Source organism: Petaurus breviceps, unplaced genomic scaffold (assembly GCF_028583685.1).
Source record: "Petaurus breviceps papuanus isolate PSGF00001 unplaced genomic scaffold, PetGlider_PUasm1.0 151, whole genome shotgun sequence".
NCBI lineage: Eukaryota > Metazoa > Chordata > Mammalia > Diprotodontia > Petauridae > Petaurus > Petaurus breviceps.
The window spans coordinates 31,445,778-31,457,890 of NW_027185712.1; the positions used below are offsets into that span (position 1 = coordinate 31,445,778).

At 31.8% G+C, this 12,113-nt stretch overlaps 1 protein-coding gene across 3 annotated transcripts in view; it reads left to right on the forward strand.

Annotated features, from left to right (window-relative positions):
• MTRR (5-methyltetrahydrofolate-homocysteine methyltransferase reductase) overlaps positions 1 to 12,113 on the forward strand; it is a 49,031-nt gene that overhangs the window by 15,947 nt on the left and 20,971 nt on the right. For 2 of the 3 annotated variants that reach the window (XM_069076947.1, XM_069076952.1), the window contains exons 6-9: positions 6,385 to 6,507; positions 7,090 to 7,243; positions 8,404 to 8,492; positions 10,887 to 11,067. In XM_069076947.1, the coding sequence (XP_068933048.1) occupies positions 6,385 to 6,507; positions 7,090 to 7,243; positions 8,404 to 8,492; positions 10,887 to 11,067 (547 nt within the window). The remainder of the gene's footprint in view (positions 1 to 6,384; positions 6,508 to 7,089; positions 7,244 to 8,403; positions 8,493 to 10,886; positions 11,068 to 12,113) is intronic. The other variant, XM_069076962.1, reaches the window with a different exon arrangement.

Sequence of the window (12,113 nt, forward strand, 5' to 3'; positions counted from 1 at the left end):
ATCTATCTATCTATCTATCTATCTATCTATCTATCTATCTATCTATCACATAGTTATCTGGGTCCCTTTTGCTGTAATTTGGCCCATATATGTTTCAACCAGGAACTGGTTAAGTCTGTTATGGTTTTGTAGAACCCTCTTGGTGGCCTGTCCACATGGGACTTACCTAGGGTAATATCACTCTCAGTACACAATAATGATTCATCTAAATAAAGAGGGAAAGAGGGATTGCTTTATTTCTTTGGGTAATTAGTGCTTATATCAATGGATTCATTAGTAGTCTCTGACTGGTTACTTTTTTACACAGACTTAGAATTCGCAATCAGTGTGGAGATGATAACTAAAATAGCGAAAGGGCTTTTTTTTTCATTGTTTAATTTTATTTTTAATTTATGGAATAAAACAAGCATTTCCATAACATAGTATGATAAAGATGATTGCACATGAAACATATCTGCTATACATAATTGGTATTCCTTTCAAACATACAGCAAAATTACCATGTAAATTCCTTTTCTTTCTTCCCCCACCCCCTTGCCCTAGAGATGGCTACCATTAGACACAAATAGGTATGTACATGTAAAATTATTCTCCACATACTCTGCTTATCAATTCTTTCCCTGGAAGTGGATAACACCTTTCTTCATATGTCCTTTATTGTTAATTTGGTTATTTATAATAGTGAAAATTATTCATTCATTCAGAATCATTCTTAAAACAACATAGCTATTACTGTATACGATGTTCTTTTGGTTCTGCTCATTTTGCTCTTCATTATTTCATGCAAACCTTTCCAATTTTTTCTAAAGTTATTGAGCTTATCATTTCTTATAGCACTGTAGTATTCCATCACAATCATATACCACAACTTGTTTAGCCATTCTCTAAATGATGGGCATCCCTTCAATCTCCAATTCTTTGTCCCCACAAAGAGAGCTGCTATAAACATTTCATTACGTTATAGGTTCTTTTTCTTTTTCTTTTTCCCTATTTATCTTTGGAAATAGACCAAGTAATGATATTGCTGTTCAAAGGGTATAAAGTAGTTTAGTAACTCTTTGGGCATAATTCGAGATTGCTCTCTAAAATGGTTGGATCAGTTTGAAATTGTACCAGTAATGAATTAGTATCCCGATTTTTCCACATCCCCTCCAACATTTGTCACTTCACCCCCCCCCCCCCCCCCCCCGCTATCATTTTAACCAATCTGGTAGGTATAAAATAATATCTCAATGTCATTTTAATTTGCATTCCTCTAATCAATAGTGATTTAGAGCAGTTTTTCATATGACTAAATTGTTTTGATTTCTTCATTGGAAAACTGTGTGTTTCTATCCTTTGACCATTTATGAGTTGGGGAATGACTCATGTTCTGATAGATTTGACAGATTTCTTTATATGTTTGAGATAGAAGACATTTATTTAATAAATTGTCTATGATAATGTTTTCCCAATTTTCTGCTTTCTTTCTGATCTTGGTTACATTTGTACAAAATCTTTATAATTTAGTGTTATCAAAATTATCCATTGTATACCTAACTTTGTTCTCTCTCTTGTTTATTCATAAATTATTCACCTATGTATAAATCCGGTAAGTAATATGTTCTGTGTTATTCTGATTTTCTTGCAAAATCTCTCTTTATATTTAAGTCATATATACATTTTGGTAAATGGTATAAGATACTGGTCTATAACCAGTTTCTGGCATACTGCTTTCCAGTTTTCAAAAAAATTTTTTACCAAATAATGAATTTTAATCCCAAAATCTTAACTTTTTACACTTGTCAGATATAAGGTTATTATGTTTATTTACTGCTGTCAATTGTATGTTGCTCTGTTCCATTGATTTACTTTGCTGTTTCCTAGAGTACCAGATAGTTTTGATAATTACTGCTTGTAATATAGTAATATATAATATTAATTATTAATTAATATATAATTAATCAATATATAATATAATATTATATATTATTATATAGTAATATATATTGATATATATACTATATATAGTAATATATCTGGTGCTGCTAAAACGCTTTCCTTTTCATATTTTCTGTTATTTCCTTTGATTTTCTTGACTTTTTTTGTTTTTCCAAGTAAATTTAAAAAAAATTTCCTAATTCAGTAAAAAAAATTTTTTTGGATAATTTAATTGGGAATGACATTGAATATATAAATTAGTTTGAGTAAAATTGTCATTTTTATTGTATTGATCCTCTCTACTCATGAACAGTTAATATTTCTCTAATTATTAACATCTGACTTTATTTGTATAAAATTTTTTTATAATTTTGTTTATCTAGTTCCTGGGTTTGTTTTGTCATGAGTACTCCCAGCTTTTTATACTATCTAGAATTAATTTAAATGTAGTATTTTTTACTGTCTCTTCTTGCAGAGTTCTGTTTGTGAAACATAGGAATGCTGATGATTTATGTGGATTTACTTTTATATCCTGCTATTTTAGCAAAATTATTATTTCAACTAGCATTTTAGTTGAATTTTTGGGATTTTTCAAGGAAATCATCACATCACCTGCAAAAAGGGAGAGCTGCATTTCCTCATTCCCTATTCTGATTCTGTCTATTTCTTTTTCTTTTCTTATTGCCATTGCTAGGATTATCAATACAATATTGAATAATGTTGGTGACAGTGGGCACCCTTGGTCTTATTGAGAAGGCTTCTGATTTATCCCCATTACAGATAACTCTTGCCTAGTGGTTTTAGATAAATACTTTTTATCAATTTAAAGAAAAATCCATTTATAAGAATACTTTAAAGTGTTTTTAGTAAAAATAAATGTTGAACATTATAAAAAGCTTTACCTGCATCTTTTGATATAATTTTCCTTTTATTATTGATGTAACCATTTATGTTAATAGTTTTCCATGTATATATAAAACATATCCCTGCATTCCTGATATAAATCTCACTTGATTATAAGGTATAATCTTTGTAATACATTGTTGTAATCTTTTAGCTAGTATTTTATTTAGGACTTTCGCGTCCATATTCCAAATGAAATTGGTCTGTGATTTTCTTTTTCTGTTTTACACTCTTCCTGGTTTAGATATCACTATCATATTTGTTTCATAAAGGGAATTTTATTATCACTATTATTATTCCAAATAATTATTATAATTATGTTATAATATTAATAATATTATTCCAAATAATTTATTTAATTTTGAAATTAGTTGGTCTTTAAATGTTTGTAAATTTCATTTGGTCCTGGTGCTTTTCTCAAAAGAATTTCATTTATAGCCTATTCATTTCTTTTTCTTTTTTTTAATGAAGTGCAAGCAAAAGAAAATTTTAAAAAAAATTAATGACTACATAATCGAATGCAGAAGTACATGTTCTGCTTTTAAAATTCTTGACAATCTTATGATGTCAGAGGTACAGAGGACTTAGAAAACGACATAAGTTGGGCCATCAGGAAATTGATGTGTAAGAAGGCTCGAAAGTGCTTGTACACACATATTTGGAGTCCCTGTTATCTTAAATTATGATCACACCTTCCTCTTAGCACTAGCATTATTCTACTTTCCTAGCTTGTTTTTCAACTTAGACTTGAAACTATTGCAGAAAACATATTACTTTTTATTTCAATTTAAGACCTATATACTAGCTTCCAGTATTTTTAACTTGTCCCCTGAAATTTCTAGTGTTTGTCAGACTTTCCTAGTCAGGAATGTATAGAATGTTCTTTTTTTAAAAATATATTTTATATTTAATTTATGGAACAAAACAAGCATTTCTATAGCATAGTATAATAAAAAAAAGATGATTGCACATGAAACTGCAAATCCTTTATGTGCAGCTTGCTATTCTTTTTAAATATGTAAAAAAGTTATGTAAATTTCTTTATTTATTTTTTCTTTTCTCCCCATCACCCTTCCCTAGAGATGGCTACTATTAGATGGTGATAGGTGTGTGTGTGTATATGTGTGTATGTGTGTGTGTATGTATGTATATGTGTGTGTACATATGTATATATGTCAAATCATATGTAAAAACATCTATTTATTAGTATTTCTCTGGATGCAGATAACTTTTTTCTTCATATATCCTTTATTTTTAATTTGTATATTTACCATAGTCAAAATTAGTTGCTCAAAATTGTTCTTAAAATAATATTGCTGTTACTGTAGCAATGCTGTCTTGGTTCTGCTCACTTTGCTCTTCACTGTTTCATGCAAGTCTTTGCCTGTCTTTCTAAGATCATTGAACTCATCATTTCTTATAGCATAGTAGTATTCCATCACAACCATTTGCCATGACTTGTAGCCATTCTTCATTCGATGATTGTCCCTGCACTTCCTTTTTCCTTGCTACCACAAAGAAGGCTGATTAAAACATCCAGTCACATTCAAAGTTATAATAACTATTTGTGAATTTCCTTTCATCTTATTTTTTACTCACTGTTTTCCTTTTCAGCCTCTCTTTTTACCTTATCCCTGTTACCTTATCTTCTCCCTTTATTCTCTTATTCCTTATTTTACCCTCCCATCTAAAAGTACCTCCCTTATTTACTCATTTACTCCACCCTCTTAATTTTAATCTATATACCTTGGCTCTCACCAGGTTTTCTCACCTCTCTACACATTCAAAAGACTTCTGCACCTTCCAGATGTACTTTAACCCAGATGAGTGTAAGATTTCAACCATTACCAGCCCTCTACCCCCACCTGCTTGTTTTCTTCCTTTCGTGACCCATTTTTATAATATAATTGCTCTGTTTTAGCTTTTCTTACCCAATTTTGTTTTTTAGAATCACCCCAACACATACAGGTCAGCACCAAACTTTTTTTCTTTCTTTTTTTTTTTGCTTTTTGGAGGGCAGTTTGGGTTAAATGACTTGCCCAGGGTCACATGGCTAATTTTTGTATTTCTGAGTTTCTGAGGCTGGATCCAAACTTAGGTCCTCCTGACTCCAGGGCTGGTGCTCTATCCACTGTGCCACCTAAGTGCCACTCCGGTCTTTTTTTTCAAACTGCCTTAGTAATGATGGCAGTCTTAAGACTATTGTCAACATTTTCATATATATAATAAGTAAACAGTTTGGCCTTAATGAGTGGCTTATAATCTTTAATATTTTTCTTATATTTCTTCTGGATCTTTTATATCAAATTTTCCATTGAGTTCTGATCTTTTTGTTACAAATACGTGAAAGAATTTCAGTTCGTCAGATGTCCATTTTTTTCATTCAGGATTATATTCAACTTTGATAGGCAAGTTATTCTTAAATGGTGCCCCAGTTCCTTTGCTCTTCAAAATATATTCCAAGACCTACAGTCTTTTAAGAGAGTAGAAGCTATTAGGTCTTATGAAATCTTGACTGTATTTCAGCAGTATTTAATTTTTTTTCTTGTTGCTTGCAATATTTTTTCCCCTAGGGGGGAAGCTAGGTGGTGCAGTGAATAGAGCACTGGCCCTGGAGTCAGGAGGACCTGAGTTCAAATGTGGCCTAAGACACTTCACACACACGAAAAAAAACTAGCTATGTGACCTTGGGCAAGTCACTTAACACCAACTGCCCTCCAAAAAGCAAAAAAAAATAAATTTCCCTAATCTGGGAGCTTTGAAACTCGACTGTGACCTTCCTGCAAGTTTTCTTCCTGGGATATCTTTCAGGTAGTGAATGGTAGATTTTTTTTCTATTTCTACCGTATTCTCCTGTTTTAGAACCTCAGGGCAATTTTCCTTAATAATTTCTTGTAAATATTATATCCAGATTCTTTTCTTGATCATAAATTTAAGGTTGTTCAACAATTTTTATATTGTCTCTCCTCAGTCTGTTCTCCAGGGCAGTGGTTTTTCTAATGAGATGCTTCAGGTTTCTAGTTGTGTCATTTCTTGGTGTCTTATAACATCATTTAATTCCTTTTCCCCATTCTAGTTTTCAAGGAGTTATTTTCCTCCTCAAGATTTTGTATCTCTTTTTTCCAGTTGATTAAACTTTCTTTTCATAATTTTCTTTGTTTTTACTTTTTTCCCTTAATTTTTACTTGATCTCTCTCATTTGATTTTTTAAATTCCTTTTTAAGTTTGTCTAAGAACTCTGGACTTGTGACCATTTGTTATTCTGTAGGGGAGGAGTGGCTTTTTTGCCTCACTATTTTTCTCTGAATATGAACCCAGATCTTCTTTTTCATGCAAGTAGCGAGGTTCTTTTTTGAAAGAATTCCATGACAACTTGGTTTCAGTTTTTCTAAAGCAGAGAATGGTAACTTGTAGGGTTATCACTGTCATTCCCTTCAGGGAAATGATGGAATGGCTGCAGAGTGTTAAGATCATTTGGATAAATGTCCATATGTAAATGAATAATATTCTCATACATTTCATTGTTAGTCATATTTCAGCAGATGGAAATTCTCTTTTCAGGAGCAATGCCAAGTATCTTTTACTCCAGTGGATACAGTTTTCCAGGTTCCCATTTCAAAGGCCATTCAACTGACTAAGAAGAATGCCATAAAAACCACTCTGCTGTTGGAATTGGACATTTCAGTGAGTTGATGACTTTACCTTTTCCTTTCATTTCTAGTAATTGCATATTAAGACAACCTGAGAAGCAAGTGAAATGATCAAGTGCTGCTTTTTTGCTCTTTTTAGTTTTATTATTCTGAGAGGGAGGCGGGAGGCTTGTGATTATGTTGGGAAGAGAAATATAACAGTGTAAAGAACATGAAATGTGAGGTCAGAAGGCCAGCATTTCGGTTCCTCCTTTGTCACCTCACAGTGATACCTTGGACAAATCACACAGGCTTTTAAATCCTGCTTTTTCCATCTTTAAAATGGATATTGCTGAACTAGCTTTCATTATAGAAAATTAAGAAAATCTTTATTTCACCTAATTCAAAGTTTGCCTAAATTTAGAAACATTTTATGTAGATAAATAGGTGATCAAACATTTTTCTTACAAAGCATAGTAAAAGTACATTTAGCTGAACTTACTACAACTTTAAAATGCTTTTAGCAGAATGGAAAAAAAGTTTGTGTCACCTCTAGCCTTATAAAATTAAAAGGTTATATGCTTAGCTTTCCACCACAATCTAAAATCTTTAACTTACTGTTTTTTTATTTATCCAGAATACAACATTTTCCTATCAGCCTGGAGATTCTTTCAATATCATTTGTCCTAATGATGCTTCAGAGGTACAGGAATTACTTCAGAGACTACAACTTTCGGAGAAAAGAGAACACCGTATTTTATTAAAGATTAAAGAAAACAATAAAAAGAAAGGTACAGAACTCTCTTGTTCATTAGGAATTTGGAATGATGCTATTTAGTCTGGTCACTGGAGAAAAAAGCAAGAGAGAGAATAAATGGATATTTTTATTCCTTGTATTTTATAGAAAAAAATATGAAAAAAGGTAATGATGATTTTGGGTCTCATCACATTTGAATGGCCTACATAGTTGAAAATTCAAATAGCTTAATAGTTGACTGAGAATAAGAATAGAGAATCTGGGTGTGTGTAGCCTTCACCCTTTTGTTGTTTTCTATTGAAAATGAAGGATCATTTTATTGAGATAATTTTGTACTTTAAAATAGTATGGCATACTATTGTACTAAAAGATGACTGCCAGGTTGTTAATTTTCATAGATATAGATGAGTATGTCTTGATAAGAAGGAGGCAAATACCTTGTCTCATTTAGGCATTTGCTACTGCTTTCTTTGCTGCCTGTTCTGTGATTTGTACTGTTAGTCATCATTTGTATGGGCATATAAGGGCAGAGGAAAAAACAAATTGAAATATTCTATTTTTGGTTTTTGTTAGTAGTTTCAAAGATTGTTGGTGAAGGAGTATAGTACTTTATACATAATGGCACTCAGTACAGATTTATTTACTTGAATCACATAAAAATGATAAGACTAAACATGAAAATCCCTAGTTTAGAGGAAGCAAGTTTCCATTTTATTTTCTGTATTTTTCTCCCCTTATTAGCAGATTTGAGCTGAAATACTTCTTTTTTTAGCCCTCTGTATTTATGTAGATCTTTTCACATGAAAAGATCATAATGTCATAATGAAAAAGTCTGTCTGTTAGCAGGGTTATGAGATTTTCTATCAACAATAAAAATGTACAATTACATAATTTTTGAAAAACTGACTTAAATCTTTTTTTTTACATTACATAGTTAAATTTCAGTTCAAAATTTGTCTTTTTTTCTTTTGATGAACTTTGTCTTTCTATTCACTTTAGCGATATTTTCTGACTGAATAATTTTATGTCTTTACTCATAATATTATACACAATGAATAACAACAGTGATGTTAACTATAAATATCGATAGTATTCTTTTATTTATTTGGAAATTGAAAATATTAATTTCCCTCTTCTTTATGTTATATCTCCAATGCCTGTGGGATTCATCTTTCCATCCTGCATTCTTAAAAGGAGCAGCCATGCCACAGCACATTCCTGAAGGGGTCTCTCTTCACTTCCTCCTTACATGGTGTCTTGAAATAAGAGCAATTCCTAAAAAGGTATTTTCTTCCTTCCATCTTTGCACTTTAGTATTTAAATTAATTATATGCCCCTTGACACTACTTAGGGTAGAAAATGTCTCAACAGCATAATTGGTTCTTGACAGTGATCTGCTATAGTTGAAATATTTCTTATGTTAAACCCAATAAACGAAAGCAATTTTTCACATTGATTGTAATTCTAAGAGTCCACATTTTTAAACTAACTTTTCAGAAAATAATAACCAATAGTTATTAAGTATTTAGATATAATGCCTTATGAAAACAAATTGGAAAGTTTTTTTTAGCAGAAAATATGTTGTTTTTTAAATTGAAATATCCACTAGATGTCAGTAGTTTATAACATCTTACTGGGAAGATTACCTTTAATTGATTTACCTTGCTACCCTGTCTTAAGTGACTTTATTGATATAACATACCAAACTATATTTTGCCAGATAGCTCTTAATAATTATAATAAGTCATGCTATAGTTACAGAATATACTCCCCCATACTACTGTTTCTTTTTTCCTTTCCATCTTGTTCAGTTTACATTATATAACTTGCAAGCCCAAGTTAACATAATCTCAGTAGGTTCATCATAAAATGTACCATGAGTCAAACTAGAGTATTCGCTGTATAGAAAGTATTTTTGTTATATATACTAATATAACTCAGCTATAGCACTTCCTTCTATTCCAGAACCATTTCTCCCATTTGAGGGAACATGTGGCAAATGTTCAGTGATCATATTTTTCACTTTTGAAAATCTCATTTTATTTATACATTTTTTTGCAAAGGTAAAGTTTACATGAGTAAACTTTTTTTTTAGGGTAGGGAAGTTGCTTCATTTATTGAATGGAGTAAAATCTAGCATTTAAATGTTATTTAAGCACAATCTATATAAGTAACCTTTAGCTTTAATTATGATCAAATCCTGATTGTTTATAAAGTCCACTCTTCAGGTTAATTCAGCAGCATTCTTTTCCATGCAGCAAGGGTAGAAAACATTGATTTTCATGTCCATCTATTTGATAGAGCAATTTAACGTCAGTAATAGTTGCAGTCAATTTCTTTTCTTTGTCAAATATAAGCATGTTATATTATGACATTGAGAAACAAATCAAGTCTTAGGAAATTTAGACATTATTTGACACATATAATGTGTTTAATTCAGTTTTAAATTTGACTCTACCTTTATACACACCCTGACTTTCACCAACCATCTTTGTGCTGGAATTTTCCATCAGTTTAGTGTTGTCTCAAGCACAAAATCCCTAAGTGATGGGCTACCAGGTTATGAAGTAACATGGCAGGATAGAAGAAATATTTTTCTTCTGTATGTTCAGGAGGCCAGAGCTTTATTACCTAGCTGAAGGTTCTTCATTTTCTCCTGTAACAGCATTATAAATTTCATCAGGCATCTTAGAACAGGTAAGTGTAGTCTATAATGTCACAGTGTGTCCAAACCCTTGGTAGTGATGCTATGGCGAAGATGGCATAGAAGAAGCAACAGAAAGTGGGTCTTGAGATGATGATAATAACATGAGTAAACTAAATTTTTAAACCAAAATATCTGTACCCTATTTGTGACCTATATTGCCAGGCTCAAGCTGACCTGTCATTTGTAGGTCTTCAATATACATATTTCCTAGTGATTTTTTTTTTTAACTCAGTGTGCTTTGGATCTTTTGTGAAGCCTGATGATAGGCTTTGAATAAAAGCTTCAGATGCAGATGGCAGTCTTCTTTGGCATTATTCCTCTCTCACCCCCACAAATAAATTGAAATTTAATACTAAATAAAATATCCAAGGTATATTTCTGTGGAGCATGGGGGAGAGGTGGGGAAGTTCCTTATCCTTAGTTAAAATGTTTTGGAATGAAATTGAAGTGAAACCAAACTGTTAATACACCCTGCAAGGGTTTGAACTTGGATGTGTTCAGGAAGCCCCATGCTCTATTTGACCTCTTCTGATTTTTCCTGTTATTTACATTGGATAATAGTTTACTTGGGGGCAACTGGGATAGGGAAGCACAATGTGGATGCTGGATTAGCTCAAATATAAGTATCATGTGTATACTAAAGCTTGAATTACTAATAATGAAGATTTAATTCAAAACTTGCCACTGAGCCTTTAAATCATGTTTAACTTGATGGACAACTTACATTGTGTTTTGCACTCAGATTTTGTAACCTTGTAGGTTACTTCAGACTGGCCAACAATTAGAAGATAAAAACTGACTTTTCTTAGCAGAGAGTGAATTATATTTTCCTTTGGGCATTCTTGCTGGCTATCCAGCTCATTTTTGGATAATTGGGCACATTTTCAGATAAATAATGAACGAGCTACCATGACAGTCTAAGCCACAGAGGACACCTTCATTAAAATCTCTCTCTTTTCCCCTACCGCAGGCATTTTTGCGAGCCCTTGTAGAATATACCAATGATAGTGCCGAAAAGCGAAGGTTACAGGAACTTTGCAGCAAACAAGGGGCCTCTGACTATAATCATTTCATACGAGACTCTTTTATCAGCTTGTTAGACTTACTCCATGCTTTTCCAACTTGCAGACCACCTCTTAGTCTGCTGCTGGGTAAGTAGTTACTTTTGGTTTAGATGTCTGAAATTTCATATGCTATATATATATAGGCCCTTTTTGAAGAAAAAGAAAATTACTGTTCAGTTACTTAGTCCTTCAAAAATTTCCAGAGCCATAGTTGGAAAATGTTAGAAATGATAATTATCAAGAAAAGATCCTTGTTGTTTATCTCAAAATGTTCAGTAACCAAGGGAAAAATAGCCTTCTAATAATGAAAGGGAGAAAAAAAACCCTTCTATAGTTTAATATAGCTATATTTTTCTTTTATGAAAAGTCTCAATTTTTGATGAGTGTGAATTGTTAAATATTCCTAACCCTTTCTATCTTACCAATTTTCTACAAAGTCCTCTTTGTTAGTCAGATCTTCACAAACATTTTAATAACTAGTCTTTTCCGAAAGTATCCAAAATTAGGCCTAATTTATCAAGAATTTAAGTGTTAGCAGTCTAGCCCTGTGCTAGGTGCTTTGTGAGATTAAATAGACATACAGATGTCTGTCTTCAGAGAGTTAAAATCCCATACATTTGTTCAGTAAAAAAAAAAAAAAACTGCAAAAATATAGAATATTTTTGGTCCAAATGAATTTTGATTTTGAACCAAAGGGTAAAACTAGGGTCCATAACATACTTCTAATTTACAAGACATTCTTGGACTTTATATTGCAGACTTCACCTAAGGTGAAATTATTGTCTCATGAATGTAGTTATCACATTATCATGCTCACTCAAATTTTTAACTTAGACGTATTCTGAGAGGCTGAAATCTCACCCTTGCCCAATATATGACTTTATTTGCCTTCAGGTGGAAGTTTTTATACTGAGTAGCACAGACCAGTACTTTGAATCTGCTTAATGGAATATATACAGTTACCATATTTTTTCTACCAAAAATCAGAATATGTGATGCAGTAAAGAATATTTCTGCAAAGATATTTTACAAGTATATGTATAATTTCTCAATTTCAGGGCTTTCCTAGAAATGCTCAGTGTAAATAAAGGATAATAAGATATAAAATATTAAACATATTGGAAAAGGGCTTA